The sequence below is a fragment of the Lynx rufus genome, unplaced genomic scaffold (assembly GCF_022079265.1).
Source record: "Lynx rufus isolate CCGP_SWC_20201006 ecotype Redwood Valley unplaced genomic scaffold, mLynRuf1.p SCAF_4, whole genome shotgun sequence".
Taxonomy (NCBI): Eukaryota; Metazoa; Chordata; class Mammalia; order Carnivora; family Felidae; genus Lynx; species Lynx rufus.
This window is the reverse complement of record NW_025814856.1, coordinates 136,672,009-136,695,658: the sequence shown is the minus strand read 5'-3', so window position 1 is coordinate 136,695,658 and position 23,650 is coordinate 136,672,009. Positions and strand designations below refer to the sequence as shown.

At 42.3% G+C, this 23,650-nt stretch overlaps 1 protein-coding gene across 1 annotated transcript in view; it reads left to right on the top strand.

Moving 5' to 3' along the window:
• CTTNBP2 (cortactin binding protein 2) overlaps positions 1-23,650 on the top strand; it is a 148,734-nt gene that overhangs the window by 103,176 nt on the left and 21,908 nt on the right. The window contains exons 9-14 of the mRNA XM_047097409.1: positions 282-399; positions 4,799-5,074; positions 7,213-7,308; positions 8,559-8,638; positions 17,564-17,650; positions 17,725-17,824. Coding sequence (XP_046953365.1) covers positions 282-399; positions 4,799-5,074; positions 7,213-7,308; positions 8,559-8,638; positions 17,564-17,650; positions 17,725-17,824 — 757 coding nt within the window. The remainder of the gene's footprint in view (positions 1-281; positions 400-4,798; positions 5,075-7,212; positions 7,309-8,558; positions 8,639-17,563; positions 17,651-17,724; positions 17,825-23,650) is intronic.

The following is a 23,650-nucleotide window of genomic DNA, read 5'->3' as shown; positions in this document are numbered from 1 at the left end:
TGAATGATTAGTAATCTGTTCTTTTTCTTTTGAAACCTAAGAGGCTGTTCTGTGGAGCAGTGTTTTGGTCCTGTGATTCACATTTGAATGAAGCACACTCTTTGCTTTCCATTTTGAGCCAGTGTGTAGATTAATGTGTGTATTTGGATTGCTGGAATTGAAATACGATGTCTGGCAGAGAATTTCTGATTTGCTCGTTACAGGCAAATGACTTTTCCCTTGGATTTTTCATTTGAGTGTATTCATTTGGACATGATGTAATAGAGCTCTTGCCTTTCTAGAACTGCCTGGAAATCTTGTGTATGCACGGAGGGCTTGAGCCAGAAAGAAAAGATAAGTGCCATCGGACCGCGCACGATGTCGCCACTGATGACTGCAAGCATCTGCTGGAGAATCTGAGTGAGTGCCATTTGCAGCTTGGTGCCTTCTTCACCCCCACTGCTGGCACCTCTGGCATGATGGGAAAAGATTAATCCAGCTACAGTTTTCTTACTCTCTCTCTGCTCAGCCTTCTTTGAACCCTAGTAACTACAAAAACATTTTATCGGTTATAAATGTGGTAATTATTTTTTTTCCATGTAGAATGGCTTTTTACAGAATTAGTTGCTATTAAAATAATGCTAGATCTTTGGGGCACCTGTGTGGCTCAGTCAGTTAAGCCTCCAGCTCTTGGTTTCAGCTCAGGTCATGATCTCATGGTTTGTGAGTTTGAGCCCCACATTGGGCTCTGCTCTAACAGTGTGAACCTGCTTGGGATTCATTCTCTCTCTCTCCCTCCCACCCTCCCTCTCTCCCCTCTCTCTCCCTCCATCCCTCTCTCCCCCACTCTCTCCCACCCCCTCTGTCCCTCCCCTGCTCCTGCTTGCTCACTCTTTCTGTCTCTCAAAGTAAATAAAAAACATTTTAAAAAATCTTAAATAGAATAATGCTAGATCCTCATTGTATTTTAATGACCTTGGAAAGTATTTAAATAATTATTGCTCTTCTGACTTAGATTGTGTCTCTAAGACATGAGACTAATAGGGTATGAAGAGTCATGGCTGGGTACTTTGCCATCAGCTGATCAGATGAATGGAGGCAAGTTGGTTATCTCTCAACCCCTGGTTGCCTACCTGTCTGTGAAGGTAATGGATGATCTTTTGGGTCTCTTCCAGCTCTAAGAATGTATACTCCTCCGACATGTTCTGAAAGGTTCACATGTGGGTTTATGGAATATGGAGTTTCAGATTGTACAAAATATTATGACTTCTTATATCGAGATTATCAATCCATCCAATCAGCCAACTGTATCAATAATTTGTTTTTACCTTACATTCTGACACTGAGACAGAAAATGAACAATAAACATAAGCAGTAATTCATTATATGGTATGTGAGACAGGGATATGTGCTACAGAAAAGACTAAAGGAGGATTGGGCATATGAGGATGGGTTTCAGCTTGGGTTTTGTGTGTTGTTTTTTTTTTTTTAAGTTTATTTATTTATTTTGAGAGAGTGTGTGAGTTGGGGAGGGGCAGGGAGAGAGAAAATCCGAAGTAGGCTCCACACTACCAGCACAGAGCCTGATGTGGGGCTTGAACCCATGAAACCGTGAGATTATGACCTGAGCTGAAACTAAGTGTCAGCCACTCAGGAGCCCCTGGGTTTCAGTTTTTAAAATAATGGTCAGAAGAGCCCCCTTGTAAGACATTGAAGCAAACACTTGAAGGGGGTGAGCAGAGCAATGATGTCGATACTTCAAGTAAGAGATTTCCAGGGAGAACATCATCACGTGGACAGAGGTCCTCAAGCAGGAGCATACCTGCTATGTCTGAGGAACTGTGAGGAGGGCAGAGTGCTGGTTTTGAATGAGCGAGGAGAGAGAAGTTACAAGAAGGGATGGGGGTGGAGGTCTGATCTGGCTGAAATTTGTAGGTCATTGTAAGGTAACCATCTCAGTGCTCGAGCTTCAGAGTGATGGGATCTGATGTACATTTCCATAGTATCTGTGGCTGCTTTGTTGAGAGTAGACGTAGGCAGTCACAGGCGGAGGCAGGGAGACGTGTTAGGCCCTTGGCGTCGTCTTCCAGTGAGAGAGGACAGTGACGGCTCAATCCAGGATTGTCGCAGACGAGGTGGTGGAAAGTGGTTGGGTTCTGGATACAGCTGAAGGTGGAGCCAGTGGAACTTCCTGATGGATTGAACCTGCAGTATGAGAGAGAGAGAGAAGGGATTTGTGGATAACCCCAAGGTATTCAGCCTGAATAGTTGGCAGGATGGAGTGGCCATCACCTGTCAAAGGGGGGGGGGGGTGGGAAAGCTGTGGGTGAAGCAGATTTTGCTACTGAAGATCAGGAGTTCCGTTTTGGAATTATGAATTGGAGATGTCTGTTAGGATATCTGTGTCGAGATGCCAAGTCAGCAGGAATTCCAGAGATGAGTATGAGCTGGATACATAAATCTGAGAGTCAGCAGTTTATAGATGATATTTAAAGTCATGGGACTGGATGAGATCACTAAGGAAGTGAACACAGACAGAAAAAGTAAGAGAAAGGAGCCTTGCAACACTCTATCATTAAGAAAATGGAAAATGTGAAGGGACCAGCAAAGGAACAACATAAAAGAGTGACCAGGGAGGCATGAGGGAATCTTGCAGGAGCATATCAGAGAACAGGGAGAGATCAGTTGTGTCATATGCTATTGATGAGAACTGATAATTAAATTTTTTAACATTTATTTTAACGTATTAAATTTATTAACATTATTTTGGGAGAGAGGTAGAGAGCAAGTGGAGGAGGGGCAGAGAGAGGGAGACAGAATCCCAAGCAGGCTCCATACATACAGTCAGCACAGAGCCCAGTGCAGGGTTCGAACTCTCAAACTGTGACCTGAGCTGAAACCAAGAACTGGACGCTCAACTGATAGGTGCCCCGAGAATTATTGATAATTGGAAAATAAACTAATCTAGTAGTTGGTTAATAGAAAAAGCCAGTTGAAGAAGGGAATCCTAAAAATATACATTTTAAACATTTTGTGTTAACTTTGACATATAGGGATTTCTTCCATCAATTTTTAGGTACAGGTTTTTACTTTACTATGGTTTTGCTAATAGAAATTGCACATATTCTTATTTGAACAAACCACACATTTATGCTTCATCTGTGATTTCTAGTGTTTGAGGACTTAAGATCTTTTTTTTCAGGGCACCTGGGTGGTCAGTTGGTTAAGTGTCCAACTCTTCCTTTCTGCTCAGGTTATGATCTTGCGTGTGATTCATGAGTTTGAGCTCCTCGTGGGACTCTGCACTGACAGTGCAGAGCCTGCTTGGGATTCTCTCTCTCTTCCTCTCTCTGCTCCTCCCCTGCTCAATCTCTACCCAAAATAAATAAACTTTTAAAAAAAATTAAGTAAGATAATTTTTTTCTTTGTTTTTTTTTTTAGTTTATTTATTTAGTTTGAGAGAGCAAAAGTGAGTAAGAGGGGCAGAGAGCGAGGGAGAGAGAGAGAATCCCAGGCAGGCTGTGCACTGTTCAGAGCCCGATGGGGCTCCAACTCATGAACTGTGAGATCATGACCTGATGTGAAACCAAGAACCACCCAGGCACCCCAAAGATAATCTTTTCTAGCTTTATGTAGTTGTCTAACCCATACCTCCTTAGGTGAGTTTTTTTTTTAATTTTATTTTTTTAAATGTTTGCTTATATTTTGAGACAGAGGGAGACAGAGCAGGAATGGGGGTGGAGCAGAGAGAGAGGGAGACACAGAATCTGAAACAGGCTCCAGGCTCTGAGCTGTCAGCACAGAGCCCGATGCGGGGCTCGAACCCACGGACTGCGAGATCATGACATGGGCCGAAGTCGGACGCTCAACCGACTGAGCCACCCAGGCGCCCCAACTTTTTTTTAGCACCTCCTTTGTTCAGTGTCTCTAAAGTGTCCAACTTCAATTTTATAGGAAGAGTAAGTCATTTCATCAGTTTATGGAATATTTAATTTAGTAATTACAGTAATGAGTTCGACAGACATAAAAGACTAGGGAATAAACACAAGTGACTCTTGGTGAGCACGTAATTCAGTTCGTGAGAACTGGAGTGCATGGGGTGCTGCATAGCTCAGTGGGGCCTCAGTCAGTTGGTGTCACAGAGATTGGAAAGATCACTTAAAAAGCTTCGACTGCACTGTTTACTATTTACTAAATACTCACCAGTATTTACCACATAACCGTTAGTGTGTTAAATTCATTTCAAACATGTGTTCACTGAGTCTTCATAATAATTTAATAGCACATTCCTAACATTTTGTAGAAGGAGTTGGGGTATAGAGAGATCAGTTTACCAAGTACACAGGGCTAGTAGGAGGCTGACCCTGAGGCTTAGACCAAGGTCTGTAGGAGTCCAAAGCCACTATCCTAAGCACAGTGACTTCTACAACTGGAACCTGCCTTATTTATGATGTTATCAATGTAGGTGAGGAGAAAGGGCAATATAGAGAATTTAGGGTCAAGAGAGGGCTCTCATTTTCTCAGATTTTTTTTTAAAGAACTTGAGAGTCTTGCTGAAGGGAAGAGTCAATGAAGTACAAAAGGCCAAAGATACAAGGAAAGACAAATATTTCAAGCAACATGGTTCCAAAGAAGCTGTGAAGAGTTTGGGAGACCAGTTTACTCCAGTAGGAGAACATTCGGTTGATAGTATCTAAAGAAACATGAGAGCTGCCCTTTGCTTTGTTTTTAAAATGTTCATATCTGCTTGTTTTATATAAGTTTTGCTGCTTTTTCCTATCAAGATTTTTCCCCCTTAATTCTTTTATTCTTCCAACAGATGCTCTTAAAATACCCTTAAGGATTTCAGTGGGTGAGGTTGAACCAGGCAGCTATGGTTCCGATGACTTTGAATGCGAAAACACAATATGTGCTTTAAATATCCGCAAACAGACATCATGGGATGATTTTTCAAAAGCAGTGAGTCAAGCTCTGACAAATCATTTCCAAGCAATCTCATCTGATGGATGGTGGAGTCTGGAAGATGTGACATTTAATAACACCACTGACTCCAGCATTGGCCTCGGGACAAGCAGTGTACGATCCATCATGCTAGGTATCAGCAATCCTGTGATGGAAAGAAAGTTAAATTTCTGGGTTTATTTATGTTTATGAGCTCCATAACCTGATATTTGGTTCACTGATTAAATACAATGAGAGCTCACTTGTGGCAGCTGCTGGTGCTAAAAAACTTGATTATTCACAATGCGGCCATTACATAATGTTGCCTGTTAGTATAAAAAATGCTTTCATACCTCAGATAATACTCAGAGAGTAAAGAACAAGAAAGCCCTTGATGAGGTTTGTGATTCCACTTGCTGTTTTGATAAATGCAAGAAACAAACCACTTTGTAGCTGCTTGCTGGTGCACAGGTTCTGAACACAGCTCCAGATTTGTACCTGGGCTGGGCCAGGGCTTGTACTACATGAACACCTTACTTCCAGGACAGGAGTCCTAGTGAAGTCTAGAGTTGGAAGAAGCCCTATTCATTGAAGATCTGATCAAAGCTCCCACATGGGATGAGTGAGGGTGATAACTGCTTGTTTCTGTTTGATAGGCACTATGAAACAGACTCCGAAGAACTTGTAAGATTTACTTTCTGGTGAGCATAGTAAGTGCTCTATAAAATGTCTCTGGTTAGTTTGTTTCCTCTTGAACCAGGAGAACTAACATCTTTGGGGAACCTGCCATTATTTCAGAACTGTGCTGGACCCTTTATACACAGCACCTCAACAAGTCCTTACAACAGACTCATTCTACAAATAACTAGTTACAAGGTGAGGTCACCTTGTAGGCCTGAGGTCACACAGCAAAGGAGCAAAGCAGATAAGATTCAAATCCCAGTCTGTGTGATAGGAAAGCCTGCATATTTTCAACAGCACTTGTTGCATAAGAATAATCAGGGTTGAGGAAACGGTGAGTTTCCTTTTAAATATGCTTTTAATATATCAGCTTTTAATATATCAGCTTATTATAGCAGAAAGGGTTTTATTCTGTTAATTTATAGATGCTAAATCACTTCCCAAAAATGTATTTTACTAGTTTTTAAGGCTGATAATTCATGACAATTTAATTTTATTGATCTTTGGCAAGATCATTAATATAATTACAATTCTTACAGAAGAATTATTGTATAGTTAAATAATTACATTAAGATAATATGTCATAAATGATTCTCAGGAACACATTTTGCCCACACAACAAACTGTTATTCAAGGTGTGGTTGTGCCCAAGAGTCTAATAAATGAAATCAGCACAGACTTGTTCAGAAGAAAATGACACTGCATCATCAGCCTTCATCCAGCTGAATTGGAAACAAGCATATGCAAATGGATATTTACCACCATCAGAGAGATTGACCTCTGTGAGCCGTGGGTGCTAAAGCCTGATGGTGCCAGTGTTCATATTTGTGTAGGGCACCTAGTAGCATTTCAGATGTAAAGATCATTGGCTTCTGTGGGTAAAGGGCTTAGTTTAGTGCCTAATTGTATCCACTTGATAACGGGCAACCATGACATTATTTATTAATGTATGTATATAAGTGACTTTACTATATCACCTAACTAGATTAAAGGGACCCAGGCCAACAGATAAGCAGTGAGTTACAGGTGGGGAGTGTGTGTGTGTGGTGGGAATATTTAAGAATTTAAGATCTGTGGATGGGAAGGGACGGAACAAGTACTTCCTACTCCCTAGAGTAGACCCAAGGAAGTGGCACCCTTTCTGAGCAGGCATGAGCAGAGGGCCCAGACTGTGAGAAGGCTTCCTTTATACTGAGCCCCTGAAGTAACCTGTGTTTTCCGGAATCTAAAAATTTGTTGGAAAGGGAGCGGATCATAAAGGACCTGTTACTTCACCTCCTTCAAAGTGCTTAGACTTTGTGAAGCAGGCACTGGAAGAACCATGGAAAGTTATCATCAGCTTTGTTCCTAGAAATATTTAGTATATTTTTGCTCTCCAGATTTCTCTCTTACTCCTAAAAACAGCTTTGGAGAAGGCTCTTCTTTGAAGGCTTGCCTTTTGACCTTTAACAGACATTGTAGTAGGGAGTTAACCCCTATGTGATGCTTTACATGTTCTGTGTGCTTTTGACAGTCTAAACCCTGGATTCCACAGGAGATTGTATATTGTCCCTTATAAGAAAAATTACTTTGAAGCTTCTTTGACATTTTATTTCGTTTTCTTGAACTTAGGAAATGTGCCATGGTCAGCAGGTCAGAGCTTCACCCAGTCCCCGTGGGACTTTATGAAGAAGAATAAAGCAGAGCGAGTCACTGTGCTTTTATCAGGTAAGAGTAGTCCACACTGAGGTGCTGTTGACAGAGTGTTGGCTTCATGAGGTGTCGTGGTGCTGGGTCTTAAATCTGCATGTTTCTGTCCTGTGTTCTCCAGCAATGCATGTGTGACCCCCTCTATTAAGTAATTAGATGTTTTTTGGAAAGTCTCACTAAGAAGAGGAAAAATCAAAAGCCATGTTTCTGACACCTGTGGTGATATCCGTCCTGACCATTGATTGCTGCGATTCTGATCACCTCTCTCATTAGGAACAAACCAGAAGCTAAACTTAATGTACTGAGAGAGTGACAAGAGACCATGTTAAAAGAAATGCCTTCTGTTACTGTCAAGTCCAGTGTATGATGAATAAGATTATTATAATGGTACGGGTAATGTTTAGTGAACACCTACTATGTGGAAGGCCCTATCATTTATAGCACATTACAAGTATAAATTCACTTAATCCATATGACAACCCATTGAGATAAGTATTTCTGTTTACCCTCATTTTACGTACAAGGAAATTAAGGCTTAGAAAGATTGATTTTCTTGTCTAGGGTTACATAGCTAGTAAGTGTTACAGGAATACTCCATTTCTCAGCCCTTAACTCTAAAAGGGATTTTATCATGCATTTCCCATATTTGGGAATGGATTCTTTAAAAGTTCAACTAATAAAAGTTGTATTCTATTGTTTGAACTACTTACTGAAGTTAGGAAAAAAAAAAAAGTATGAGGTTATCCCAGAAAATTCCTTCAGGCTCAAGCAGTGTATTGAGAGAGTAGCAGAACTTTGGAGGCAAGTGAGGGAGATAGAGTTTGGGAAGGAACATAAAGGGTAACCCCCAGAACTGTGCACGAATGCTGTCCCAGGCTAGAACTTTCAGAGGGTTGGGATTATCTCTGATAACACTTGTTTATAAATAATAAAATTGAATCCAGGGATCGGAGCAGATACTAGCGGTAGTATTCCAGCTGGAATCTGAAGGCCCTGGCTGTGATGGACAGGAGAGATGGGTGGGCTTCCCAGGGGAAGGAAGGGCAGCTGGAGAGGTCAGGGGAGCAGCGGTGGTTTACCAGCCAGTTCAGAGTGTTGAAATATTTTCACGATGGTGAGACAAAAGGTACCTCTTGGTCACATGTCAGCTCTGGCTACGTAAGTCAACAAACATTACTGTATCTTTTATGAGAAGTTTTGTTGTGTCTTGATCATTTACGTTTAATAAGGAAGAACCAATTTTGCTTCTGTGTGTCGCTTTCTTACAGGTCCCCAAGAAGGCTGCCTCAGTAGTGTGACTTATGCATCAATGATCCCTCTTCAGATGCTACAGAACTACCTCAGGCTGGTAGGTGGATGCTGCCAAGGGGAGTCTTAGGCTCCCATCCCTGACCCTGGAGTATTGGGTGGCCCATTTCCATGTCTGTAGGAGCCGGAGCCCCACTCACCCTGTGCCCCAACCCCATGATCTTCCCCAGCAGCCTCTTCCCTAGAAGGCTGCTGGTCACTTAGTTCTGGATTTCTATCACAGTCCTCCAGCTGTTCCCACCTGTCACCTGTGAAGTGTTGTGACTGGAGCAGGAGAGGGTTGTCTTTCCCCAACTTGGACTTGACATCAAGTAACTGACCATCAATATGAAAGAGAATCAAGATTCTTTGCTGTAAACTTTATAATTTAGAACTAAGTTAAATATGCTAGAATCAGTTAAAAGTATTGATTTGGCCATTTTAACAGAAACCAAACAACTGTAGCTTGAACAGCATAGAAGTTTATTTTTCTCAAATGTAGAAATCCCAGCAGATGAGAGAGCCAGTAGGGGGAAATGGGGCGGGGTGACCCCGACCCCTGCAGATGTGTGTCAGCATCTTGGCGCTCGCGCGCGCGCTCTCTCTCTCTCTCTCTCTCTCTCTCTCTCTCTCTCTCTCTCTCTCTCGGTGGGCCACTGTGACCTGGGGTATTGTTGATGTGGGTTTGGTCAAAGAGAGTCACCACTCCCACCCACAGGTTCTAGCCTGAGGGAGGAGAGCCTGGAGGGCAAGCCCCTTCCTTTCTGGGGCGTTGCACACATTGTTTCCACCCACAACCACTGACCAGCATGTGGACACACGTTCACCTAGCTGGGATATGTGGTCGCTTTCCGGGCAACCATGCACCCAGGGAAAACTGATTCTGTTATTAAAGGGAACAAGAATATGATTATCAAGAGAAAGTAGCAAATTCTAGACAAATGGTGAACAAATGTAATGTTTTACCTTTGTCCAGTACTTATTACATGCCAGGCAATATGCCAAAGGCACATACATGTCTTATTTATTCCTCAGAACATCCCTGTGGGTAGATAGCGTCATCCACTTTATAGATAAGGAAACTGAAGCAGAGAAGGGAAATAACGTGCTCAAGGCCACGTGGCTAGTGAGCGATTAAGCTAAGTTTGTGCACTCTTGGGTCTCTGTGAGATCCATCTAAAACTAATATTGAAGGTGTAAAACTTTAAACAAACGTTCATTTTGCCTGCTGCCTTAATTTGGAAAACCTTTTTTAAAAAATGAATGAGTTTGCCAGGGGCCCTTTACAAAAATTGTTTCCATTAACTATGAATTGATGTCTTTGTTCCCCCTGAAGAGAAGTGCAAATTCCAAACCATTCTATTGATCTGGCTAAACCCAAAGTTGGGAATGACCTTTGTAAAGTAGCCACAGTAGCACCAAAACATTAAAAAGCTTTCTAGTTTAGAAGAGATGGTGTCCTGTAACGTTGAGACTGTAACTTGTTTTCTTTGTTATGTGTTCCTCTCTGCCGCTTCAGAGTAAGCCTGGGGGCAACACACAAGTGGGAGGGAGGGCTGCCTTCCTCCTTTGTGTGAGTTAAAGCTGTTGTTGAGTGACCAGTTGGTTTTCAGGAATGTGAGCCTGGGCGCCCAGTAAAATGAGCTTGTAGAACCGCTTCTCCCCCTTCTGCCTCCTCAGCTTCTCTGCACCAGGCAACTTTCTGCTCAGGGCTTTTCATTCACCCAGATGAGAAAATGAACAGAAGGGTGATAACAGCAGATTACAGCTGCACAGGAGCCTTGGCTGAGCAGGTCTGTCAAGTGAAATGCCGGCTAGCACATTATATACAGAACATCCCAAGTACATTTGTATGTTTGCCTCCGAATGCCTAAGCCATGGGTTAGCTACCAATGACCAACAAACCAGAGACTAACTAGTTGTTAGTTCTGTTCTCAATTTAGGAGTGTTTCGTTTTTTTTAGTTTGGGGGTTTTTCGTGAGAGTGTCAGAGCATGTGCACTCAGAGTGGAGGACAGAGATTCTTGGGCAGGCTCCGTGCCCAGTGTGGAGCCCAGAGTGGGGCTCAGTCTCATGATATCTCATGATATCTCATGATATCTGAGTGGAAATCAACAAGTCAGACTTTCAACCGACTGAGCTACCCAGGTGCCCCGTTTCTTTTTGTTTTTTAAATGGTGTTATTTTGGGGGCACCTGGGTGGCTCAGTCAGTTAGGCGTCCGACTTTGGCTCAGGTCATGATCTCATGGCTTGTGACTTCGACCCCTGCAACAGGCTCTGGGCTGATAGCTCAGAGCCTGGAGCCTGTTTTGCATTCTGTGTCTCCCTCTCTCTGCCCCTCCCCTGTTCACACTCTGTCTCTGTCTCTCTCAAAAATAAATAAACATTGGGGCACCTGGGTGGCTCAGTCGGTTGAGCGTCCGACTTCAGCTCAGGTCAAGATCTCGCGGTCCGTGAGTTCGAGCCCCGCGTCGGGCTCTGGGCTGATGGCTCAGAGCCTGGAGCCTGCTTCCGATTCTGTGTCTCCCTCTCTCTCTGCCCCTCCCCCGTTCATGCTCAGTCTCTCTCTGTCTCAAAAATAAATAAACGTTAAAAAAAAATTAAAAAAAAATAAATAAACATTAAAAAAATAATAAGAAAAATAAAAAAATAAATGGTGTTATTTTTAAATACTTTCATTGAATATTTAAAATAATACAGATCTTAAATCTCCATTCTAAGAGTTAATAAGGAAACATTTAACTTGATTGAGTTTTGAATCACTAATAATTTATTATAATAGTTGAACTTTGTATATTAACTCAGACTTTTCTTAGCCCGTTGCAATTTTTATTAACTTATTTGCAATCTTGTATTATAATACTTCAGTGATTATAAATAATTATTATATTAGAAAAATACTTAAATAGATCATCCTAATCTGAGCATGACTTTAAAATATAGGATTCTGGGGGCACCTGGGTAGCTCAGTCAGTTAAGTGTCCGGCTTTTGATTTAGGCTCAGGTCCTGGGATCAAGCCCCACATAGGGCTCTGTTACCAAGTGTGGAGCCTGCTTGCGTTTCTCTTTCTCCTTCGCTCTCTCTCTTTCCCTCTGCCCCTCCCCTGCTCGCACTCTTTCTGTTTCTCAAAATAAATAAATAAACATTAAGAAAAGGCAGGGCTCTGAATCCCCTAGGACATAATTCTTGAGATTCCACTACCTGTTAGCCATCTACTCCAATATGTGCCATGCTAACCATCAAGAATCACAACTAGGAAATTCTACCTTCTCTTCCTATGTTCCCAGAATAAATTTGCTCTGTTCTCATAAAAATAATGTTGTGAACAATGGCGGTTATGTATCTGAGGCCACAAATCTTGATTAACGCTGTTAGCAGGTGGCCAGTTCTAGCCTGATCTCTTTCAGGGCATGGAGGAGTAAATGTGGGTAAGGGCCTAGCAGAAGGAGGAAGGCAGTTCCCCTGTATGAGGAAGAGGGGCTCCAACACCAGCGAATCCTTTGGCCATCACGGCAAAAGTGGAAGAAGAACCTGGGCAGCAGGGCAAGTGTTGACCCAGAGGAGGTCTGGAGCAGGAAGAGTTTATAAGTGCTAGAGGCTGGGTGACAAGGGAGCAGTTAGGTCCAAAGTTATAGCTTATGGGTGGTTTTTTGTTGTTGTTGTTGTTTTGTTTTTTGTTTTTGAATAGCTACAATTCCCAAAGTATTATGTTTGTGTTCCTGTATGGGGGCCTAGCTTTATTTGAATTTAATAACCAAGTCTGATCTTGGCTTTTCAAGTTTCAGTAAGCTAATTTTTAAAAACCTATGGTGTATTTCTCTCCGTGAACTGTAATTTCTCTTGAAATCTCATTTCTCTTTTATATCTATTCTATAAAGAGGGACCTCAGCATATGGCTAAAAACCCTTTTGCTCTACCATGGGCTCCAGCTTTTTTGTAGCCCGGATGGATGCTGGATGCACCAGTACTGTTTGGGGGATTTTGTATGAATAGGTTGACAGTAGTTGTGTTGTTTGTGGCTTTAAAATGCTACATAAATTCTTTAAAATCAGTGTCAGAAGAGGTCAGAATGAAACGCCTAGCTACAAAGCCATGACATGGCTAGAGCCATCTCAGCTTTATTGGCTCGGTAAAAACCCTTTTTATTCTTTTTTGAGTTCAGCATCTCAGTACAACCTGGCCTAAAACCATCTCTAGATGGTAGAAACTTTCCCTTAGACTCTGACAAGTGAAACTCCAAATGGAGGCTGAGGTTTATTGCTTTAAAATAATGCCACAAGTCGGAAAACATCACAGGCGCCACATTGACCCTGTTCCTCTGGACAGCAGCTCCTCTGGTGAACTCCATTCCGCAGAAAAACAGCCTGGAGGGCAGGAGAAAACAATCAATGGATGGATGGGCCTTTGTTGAGGTCATTGTTTCCATTTAATCCAGAATTCATTTGCGTCACAAAGCACTAATTGACATGTGATAAGAGCTTCCTGAATAAGCTGTGAAGACACAAGAATAAAGGGGATTGGTACCAATTGTGATAAAGGCCAGTGTCCCTTTACTAATAAGCAAAAATATTCCACTGTCAACACACACTTAGGGGTAATTCTGGGGACTCTAATTCACCTTTAAGAAGTTTGATTTTTCTGGAAGAGGAGAGAGCTATCCTATCGAAACAGTTAAAATGTTTACCTTCCTCCCCCCACTATCTTGTCTGCCTGCCTGTCTACTTATCTATCTGTAGAGCCCTCTGCTGGAGGCATGAAGCATGTGTATTGATAATACCTCAGATCCTGCTGTTGGGAGAAATGTCATTTTTAGCTAGAGCAGATAAATGTGTTTTCTTGGCATAGCTTCACATGTTTGCAGTACAGCAACAGGCTCCTGGTAATTTTTTGTTGTTCAGATCTGAAATGGTAACCAGCACATCCTTTAATGAGATAGAACAAATACCATTAACAAAAAAATTGGTAATATCTGAAATGAGGAAAAACCTACGGAATGTATGCACAGAATGTATGAATGAGGGGCGCCTGGATGGCTCAGTTGGGTAAGTGGCTGACTTCAGCTCAGGTCATGATATCAGAGTTCATAATTACAAGCCCCCAAGTCAGGCTTTGCACTGACACTGCAGAGCCTGCCTGGAATTCTCTCTCCCCCTGTCTCTCTGCTCCTCCCCTACTTGTGCTCTGTCTCTCAAAATAAAATCTAATAAAGTTTAAACAAACAAAAGAATGTATGAATGATCTGGAAGTCTGTACATTTGTTTTTGCATTTATTTATTTCTATTTTACCTTATTCCAGAAAGCATATTAGACTATGTGAAGACAGAATGCTTGCTGCTAGTGAATGGCCTTTTCAATGAAAATTTTAAATAGAATATTTCCTGTCTGTATTTTATAAGAACCTACAATCCGAGAACAAATGAGTTGTTGAAATTGAAGACAGCGTATCTGTGAAATCGGGTTTCTTGCTGTTACGTGATTTCGAAATCAATCTTAAGACAGTGTAGGCAGTTTGACAGATGGCTGTAATGAATAGAGCGCTCTTGTTTTCAGAAGTGAGACAAGATTAAATAGCAATCCTTGTTGAAAATCTCAGGGGTAGAATACTCAGTAAATCTTGAAAATCTGTATCCTGTTTCACTGGTATGAAACAATACATTCCTTGTGAAAGAAGTTCTATCCGAGAAGTAGCATGGCAGTTTGGGATTAATTTGGAGAGTGCAAGACTTCGGGTTTAAAATTGGACCTGTCTCGTGGTACCCAACACAATTTCCCAATAAAGTGCTTATGAAAAGTGATAAAACTTCACAAAAACAGAGGAAAATAGAACTGAGGTCTCCCTTGGGCAAGAATCTGGAAGAATTTTCCCGTACCTTTAGGGATAAGAGAGTGTTAAACCCACTGATTTGAGGCCTACCTGAAATGAGGTAGGAAAACACTTCATTATTTCCTATGACCATCTTACTAATGATTCAAAAAAGCAAACTTGATACCAGTTAGGAAATTGGGTGTATGTCCTTACCGCAGTCTCTGCTTTTGGTGGTGCCATCCTCCTCCACCTCCTATCAAGATGCGTCCTTCCACATCCATTCAGAGATTAAAGCTAGAAATACCTGAGCAGGAAGTTGGTGGGCAGGCGTTGGTGAGGCTGCTTTATCTGGGGAGCATATTATATAAGCACCCTCAGCAGGATGGATGTTGGAGCGTCCTGCTTCCTTTAGTTCACACATTTGTCTGCCCTGGTGGACAGCCCAGGCCCAGCCCACTGCAGCTATTGCCGGATCCCAAAGCCACAAGCAGAGACAGCAGCCCACAGTCCAGTGGATGACCTAAGATGGGAGTCAGCTGAACAATTAAGTCGAAAGCAAGTGAAGCCAGTGATGGTCCACACATCCTGCTTTACTGCAGATTCTTCCTGTGGTTTCACAGAACAAAAAAAAGTACTAATAACAAGTTAACATTTTACCTGGGGAAGAACCCTGCAGAACAGAACAGAGTTATTCTGAGAACTCAAAATGACACACCTTAGAAATTATGAGAAAAAATGAAAAATTGAGAAGATTATCATTCTCTGGAGAGTAAAAGATCGACTGAAAGCAGGGCAAGAAAGCCAGGGTAGAGAGAAGGCTAAGATTAAAAGCAAAAGTGTTGGCAAGGACCTGGGTGAGGTAAGGAACTCTGAGAGCAACTAAAAGTGCAGTAGCATCATTAAACTTGTACCTGAGACAGTTCAGAGCGGGAGGGAGACGGTGAACATTCTTTTCAGTGTCGTGAAGACTAACTTGAGGAGCTCTCCCCAAAGGAGAAGCAAAAGACAAGAGTTAGGATAATGATGAGCTAGGGGGACAGATGCACTTGCAGAGGACAGAGAGGGAACTTAAGCACTATTAGTTTTCCTTCCAAATAAAAGAGAATTAGAAGAGGAGAAATTACCAGAAACATAATGGAAGAAAAATCTTAGAAGATTGCTGGCCCTTCTACTATTGTTCGTGTCACAGACCCCCCAGCACCATAGAGAACAGCCCTGGCCAGCTACGGCTGTGTTCATGCTGTGGCTTCCGGATGCTGGTGTTCCTTGGGCAACTGTAGCCATTGTCCTGTTTCTCTCAAGTATATCATTCTCCCTGATGCTGCCCTAGCCCCAGTGTGCATCTAGCTGCTTCCTTTTTTATTGAAGGCTTAACAATAGAGGAATAATACTTGGATTCAGAGAAAATCACTGGTGGCTACCAAACATGTTGTCTTTCAGAGCCTAAAACCCAGTCCCTAGTCCCTCATTAGTGGTCCCCTTAAAGGACCACATTCCTTTTTAAGCTCATGGTCTGACACCCAGTGGTCAAGCCCCGTTTTCCTCCACTTTCCAAGAGTTACTCCAAGCATGGTTTGGTCTCTTTGGAGGCCAAAAGCGCAAATCCTAAAGGCCCCAGGCAAGGAAGGAGTCCTTCTTCCTTCCATGCTAACAGCTTTCCCTCAAGCCTTCCTTTCCTATCCCCAAGACTGCCTCTTTCTTGTAGGGATGGACCAGTGGCATATTTTGTTTTACTAGGCCTACCCTAGCCACCCTCAAAGATATGGCCTTCCCTGTGTCTTTAAAAGCACAAACTTATCAGAGCACAATAAGGCAACCATGAACAGACCGTTTCAAGTTTAACATTTCTCCAAGTCTGAGTGACTCAGTCTTGACACATGAGCTACATCAACCATATTCATTAGGTTTGCCACTTCACCTATACAGATCCTTTTCTGTGAGATCTTTCCAAGAAGAAAGCTGCTCCCAAATGGAGACTAGGGGAGTGAGAGCTTAGTCCTAAGGGTGACCGAGGTGGAAGGGATGACTCCTCTCCACATCTCACTCCAGATGTCACTGCCCTGTCCCGTGTAAATGGCCACTGGCTTTCCATCCCAGTGTGTGCTACATCCCCACATGTTCTCAGGCACGGTATCCTCACATGTGAGGAAAAAGCTTTAAAAAAATCCTATAGGCATCCAGGCAGGAGATTTTCTCTTTTACAGAGTAAAAGTGGTCAATCTCTACCCAGGTTTCTTTGAAACACCCGAGTTCCAGAATGGAAAAATCTAGATCAGGAGTTGATCTAATAATCTTAGAGTCATGAAGATGTCTTTTATGTAAGATGCGAGCACAAAGATAGTCTCCTAAGTATGACGGCCATAAAAAGATTACACTTCTACATCCCTCTTAAAAAATACACAAATATGCATACACATATCAACTATGCAAAGAAACATAACTTAGAGTGGTTGCTTTTCAGTGCTCACACTATCAGTGGTTTGTAGTCTGCTGCTTTATGTTTCTTTGTATTTTCCAGAATTTCCTTAGTGGAATTCATTGCTGTTTTAAATACCCCTAAAAAGTAAAATAAGCACTGGGAAAATTCAAACTAAGGAGCATGTGTAAGAGATAATAATGAAACATTACAAAACATTTGCAAGGGACAAAATACACCAGGCACTGTGTTCCTAGCTTACCTACTGAACCTCATTGTAGAAATTACAGGGAAAAGGGGAGCCGGGGTGGCTCAGCCCGTTAAGCATCCGGCTTCGGCTCAGGTTATGATCTCGCAGTTCGTGAGTTTGAGCCCCACGTCAGGCTCTTTGATGACAGCTCAGAGCCTGGAGCCTGCTTCAGATTCTGTGTCTCCCTCTTTCTGTGCCCCTTCTCTGCTCACACTCTGTCTCTCTCAAAAATACATCAACATTAAACAATAAAAATTATAGGGAAGAAAGAGTATGCTTTTTAATAAAGTGTCAGCTCTTTTACTCAGTGTAGTGAATAAATACTAAATTTGCCAGTATTTCACGCTAAAGTGAAAGACTTCGAGTGCCCAGTGCATACAGTTAATCCTGAAAATATTATTTTTAATATTTTCAAAAGCTGAGGACAATCAGAAAATTTCCTGCTTGGGTACCACTTTTTTTTTTCCTCTTCTTAGCATTTTCACTGAAGATTTCTTCTTGGTTTGTTAATAGGTCGAGCAGTACCATAATGTCATCTTCCACGGCCCCGAAGGAAGTTTGCAAGACTACATAGCACATCAGCTTGCACTCTGCATGAAGGTAAGTACCCATTACACCTATCCCCCCCCCCTTTTCCTTGAAAGCAGGAACTAATTGCTCGTTTCTTATCACAGCACAGACAAATGGCTGCAGGATTCACCTGTGAAATAGTGAGAGCCGAAGTGGATGCTGGTTTCTCCAAGGAACAGCTAATAGACCTGTTCATCAATAGTGGTAAGACCCTTCCAGCAGACTGAGTTGTGGTAACCGAAGGACATGATCTTCAGTGATGCTGTTAAAAGGAAATAAGCTTTCTTTCTTGGGGGTAAATTTAAGTTGACTTCTCGATTATCCAACAGCTATGGGATGAAAAGGAACACTTGCAAAAGAATTTATTTTTGTGCATCTGGCATTGCATTGATTGCTTATCCCACATTTTCTCCCCCCCCCCATCTTTTGTTTGTAAATCATTATCCGTTGTGAGCATTCTATGTAACTGGCACCAGAGGTATACTAAGGGAGGAGGTGTTGGGAGCCGTCCATCCTAGCAGGACTAAGTATTGTGCCACTGATGCTGTTTAGAATTGTATGGTGATGATAAAAAGTAGATAGATTTTTGGTATTATTCATAAGTTCTCTACAACCAAAGCACCCGTATTGAAGCACCTGAGGTAAACTGCTTTCTCCACCTAACCCTCGGCATGTCATTGACTGGCATTTTGCTAAACATATTACACACGGTAATTAATTCATTTAGTCTCTACAACAGCCCTGTGCCAGTAAGTAACTTACCTGTTTCAAACATGAAGAAACTGGCACGGAAGAGGTTTGGTATCTTGCCACAAGTACAGAGTGGCAGAACCAGGATTAAACGTGTTTATTAATATAACTTTTTTCATGAACTTTCTGTCTCAGGCTCCAGAGTTTAACACACAAAGCTTGATCACAGGTGGCGTTAGCATACCCTGCAGAGCACAGCATGGCTAGCAACTCTGACATGGAACTGAAATGGACCAGACTCCAGTCTCCAAAGGCTCAAAGCCACAGAGACCCCTGGGGACAGGGTGCAGGGACTTGGTGGGGGTGGGGTGGGGGGGAGGGGAGACAGTTGCAAGATCAGTGGTGGATGAGTTGAAATGCAAATTCAAATCTTTTAAGTGTGTCTGTCTCACCTTTGGAGCCGTGATCAAGGACTAGGTCAACCTTAGGAAGAAGGAAATAACAGCAGCTTTTAAGTCAAGAAATAAAGTTAAGAGGCAGATTTGGGGAAGAACTGAGATCCCACAGACCTAGAAGCACATTTTAAGGACAGGAAAATCCCACTAGAATCTGAATGTTACTATAGCGCATGAGGTCAGTCTTTGATCAGAAACTAGTGGAAATTGGCTGCAGAAAGCTGTTTTCTCTGCTGCTGTTACTAATAATCACTAGCTTTTATTAAGCTCTGACTCTGGTCGGCCCTATTCTAAATACCCTGATTTAAAAACATGAAAACATTTGAAACAGGAGGTTTGAGTACCTTGCCCGAACAAGCCACAGCTAGGACACAGCCAAGCAGGACTGAAACCGTTACTGAGCCTCCCCTTAATCACTGCCAGCCACTGCTCCTTACAAACTCTTCTGTGCCAAAATTTCTATTTCCCCCACTTAGTCCTATAACAAAAGCCCACTACATTTTTTCCAATTTTCAGTCTTGTTTCATCTCAAAGTAAGAAGCTAAAATATTTTGTTCTCACTCTGTCAGGGCAGATAGCAAGTACAGACTGAATTCTCTCTGCTCTAAGCTTAGGGAGCTAAAAAAAAAAAAAAAAAAGTGGAGAGCAGTGAATCGGGTCATAAAGGATGGCAGAGGTGACGAGCACACCATTTCTAAACCTATGTGCGTGGGGCACCATCTTAGGACCTCCTCTTCCTAATTCCCGGTCTCTCGGCCCCTCCCACTTGAAATCCGGTCTTGGCTTGACAACCTGAATGTCCACAGGCGCCAAGAGGCCACATTCAAGGGTGAAGCACTCTGGCTGGGGCTGCGGGGGGCGGGGAGGCATGTCTCCATCTACAGGAGGGCAGCAGCTCTCAGCTGCAGCAGCTAGTTGCTTTCTGCAGTGCAGATCCAGTGTCATGTGGTCTTGTGACTCTTAAGAGATCCATTTTTAGTGAAAATGTAGGATTTTCTTCTTTCAATGTTGTCAGTGATTTCAATTTTCAAAGCAACATGAGGACCCTGTGGAACTCCCAGGTCCTCTCATTCATAGACTCCTCATCCTTGTCCCAGGTCACGTCCTGCCAGGGGGGTCCTGGCATAACTTTTCATCCATCCCTTTGGCACCATCCTTTTCCTGTATTTCCTCTACTTTCCTCTAAGTGGCTGCTCTGTCTACAGCTTCTCCTCCTCGAACTTCCTTCACAGGCAGTCATACCTTTGGTTAAGCTGTCTTTGATCCCTGCCCCGCACATCCCTCCAGCGCCCACTGAACTAAGGTAATGGCATTCAAGGCCTTCCATTCGTAGACATTGATTCACCTGACTGGCTTATCTGACCCTTCTTTTTTGTTTTTTAAATTGAGATATAATCGAGATATATAGCATTGTGTAAGTTTAAGGTGTTGACTTGATACACTTAGATGTTGGGAAATAATTACTGTAACGTTAGCTCTACCTCTGTTACCTCACATAATTACAATTTTTTTGTGTATGGTAAGAGGACTTTCTTAGTAACTTTCAAGTATGTGATACAATATTGTTAATTATAGTCACCATGCAGTACATTAGATCTCCAGAAGTACTCATTTTCTAACTGAAATTTTATATCCTTTGATCTCTAGTTCCCTCACCCTCACCCCAAGCCCTTGCCAACCACCATTTTACTCTGCATAAGTTTGGCTTTTTTAGATTCCCCATGTAAGTGATATCATACAGTACTTGTCTTTAACTCTGTTAGCATAATACCCTCAAGGTCCACCATGTTGTTCAAAACGGCAAGATTTTCTTTCTCATTGAGTAATATTCCACCGTATGGATATACCACATTTTCTTTATCTGTTCATCTCTTGGCACTTAGGTTCTTTTCATATCTTGGCTATTGTGAATAATGATGCACTGAACATGGGGGTGCAGATAACTCTCCGAGATCCTGATTTCATTTCCATCTGGGTATATTTGACTGGTGTGAGGTGATGTCTCATCGTGGTTTGGTTTTGCATTTCCCTGATCATTAGTGATATAATACATCTTTTCATGGACTTGTGGGCCATTTGTATGTCTCTTTTAGAATATCTGACCCTTTTAAAATAGCGTCAGTGCTCCAATAGAATATGCTGTTTCTTTTTTTACAAAGTGTCCTTTGCTTTTCTACTCTCCGTGTCTTAGTTCATGCTGCAGCTTTCATCTGAATGATAAACACACAACCCCCCGCCCCCGCCCAAAACGCACACTGTGACTACCACATTGCAGGTGCTATGCACACTATTATTGTGCAGTACTGATTAAAACAGACATGACTTTTGCCCTTCCAGAAACCATAGAAAAAGCCCCTATTAAAATGCTCTAAGGACACTTCAAATGAAAGCTTCTCTGATCCCTCCAGATACTTCTCCCTCTAATGAACATCATTAGATTTGGTTTATACCTGTGTCCCACCTAACTGTAGGTCAAAGCATTGAAGGGTATTATTTGAACTCTTGCCGTGGTCCACTCACGCATATTGTGAAGGCTAGTACTATACCCAGTTCTTCTATTTCACCTTGTACACTGATGGCTAACGAATACTTGCTGATGAGTGGGTGAATCTGATAGAGGAAATAGCATGGGCAAAGACCAAGGGAATGCTAGTCATATGTCATCTTCAGGTACCAGCAAGTGCAAGCTGCTTACAGTAGATTTAGAAAGAGTTAGATGAAAGAGTGCAGAAGTTGATAACGGAGCAGGTGATGATAGGGCATAAAGATAGAGTGAACTGGAGTTTCAAAATGAAGTTTTTGGACAGCTGACTGAGGCAAAAATAATCCCCATTTTAGCTATCCGTTTGTGTAGGAAATGGTGTATCATCTTTAAATAGGACAGGAGTTTATTCTTTATGTGGCTTAGCAATTTGTAATTATCAACTATCTTTTTTTTTTCTCTTTTTAATAACAAAGACACAAATACAGGTTCATCTGCTAAGACCTTGAATGCAGTTGTCCAGGTTAAGCACCGGAGCATTATCATACATGCCTCCGTGCCCAGTCAGCTGAATCTGGTTCTGTGTCTCATCTCCACTTCCCGCTCTCTTCCCTCCACCTGTCATTTCTTGTTCAAGGGACTGTGGGGGCCCATCACTAACCCTTCTTATTTCTGCTGGTCACTCCCTCACAAGCCTCTGCAGCTCCCAGAGGGTTCACTCCACAGGCCAAGCTACTCTTGTCATCGCCCTGCTGTTAGACCCCATCGACTGCAGGGTAAACACTGCCCTTCTCTGAATGTGTGTCAAAAACATTGGGGTGTGGCCTCTGATCTTCCTTGCTGCTGTCCACCTTTATCTCCTAAGAACTCGGTCCACTGTGCCCATCGTTTTCTCCCCAGGAACCACTGCTGTTGACTGGTGACCAATGGAGAGGTCACAGAGAAAGTGCACTTTAAGTAGAGTGGACGGGGAAACGTTCGGGGCTTTTGAGCGGGGCAAGGGAATCTAACAGGAGCCAAAGGGAAGGAGCCATCGGCTGGGTGTGGTGTCACCTCTTTTGTAGTGCAGAAAGCACGTAACAGGGAATGTCCTTTTGGTCAAGAGGTGATGGGAAAAGGCAGAGAGTAGAGAAGGCAGAGGTCTGGATGAGGGAAGAAGGGGTTCCTAGGCTGTTCAGCTGCAGCTTTTAGAATAATGAGGGGATAGGAATTATCTGTCAGTTATTCTTTCTTTTTCACCAAGAAATTAAACTGATCAAATTATGACTGCAAGTAAGGGCTATACTGATTTGCAAAGAATATGTTTATTCCTGTCGTTTAACCTTATCTTCTCTACAGGAAGAGATTTAAACTACTTGGATGAGGCTGGGCCAGCACGTTGAACTTTAATCTTCCATTATACACAGCACATATATTACCTCATTTGCTCCTCTACAACCGCAGGAGCAAGCCAGCAAAGAGAGTCACAGAGAACGAATAAAAGAAATGTATGAGCAAAAGATACAGGAAGGAAGAGTAGCAAACGTATGTTAAATAATTAGCTTTAAGAAGCTAAAACTTATATGGAGATTAAAATGGTTCCCATGAACAGAAGAAGGTAGAACAGAAGAACACATTTTAAAAAAAGACCTCACACAGTTGCCACCAATGGTTATATTGTGTTTATTTTAAAATAACCTCTTCCTTTTCATATTGCCTTTCATGGGAGACAGTCATGGCACATAGCTCTGTTATTTGGTAAAAAGGGTGTGAATGTGTATTAGAATTGGGTCATTTTGCCACAGTGTAAGGTATGTAGTTAGATAAGTAAGACAGATACAACTTCCTGTCACATAAGATTTTAAAAAGTAGGGAAAAAAATGTTTTGAACGCTAGACTAGTGTTTTAAAGTAACACTTAGAATTCTTGAGAGAACTTTCCTTTTCAGAAGTAATGAAGATAGAATTACCGTAGTCCTAGTAGGAGAATATGGTCATTGGAGTCCACATAACTGAGTTTACGTCCTTGGACGCTGTGTTACTTGAGGCTCTTTGAAGGTTTGCCCCTTGCTTCTCATCTGGACTCAGAGCATCACCCCTGCAGAGCCTTCTCTTAAGTGGACTGTGAAAGATGGGCTGTTCTCCATCCCGAGGGGGAGATTATGGACTTGTGGTCACTTGAGATGCACTTTAGAGCTTGGATTTAACTATAAATGTGATAGGTTAATTGTTTTTAAGCCAACAAGTATTGCTCTAGAACTAACTCTCCAGAACTTTTAATGCAAGGGCATACAAACCTGGACTTAGCCCTGAGCCCTGTGGCCATGGGGGGTGTCTGATTGAGATGCCAACCTGCAGGAGAGGATTAGGGCTGACACAGCCTGTAAAGTTGGAAGGAAAAAAGGACAAAAGGAATAGATTCATT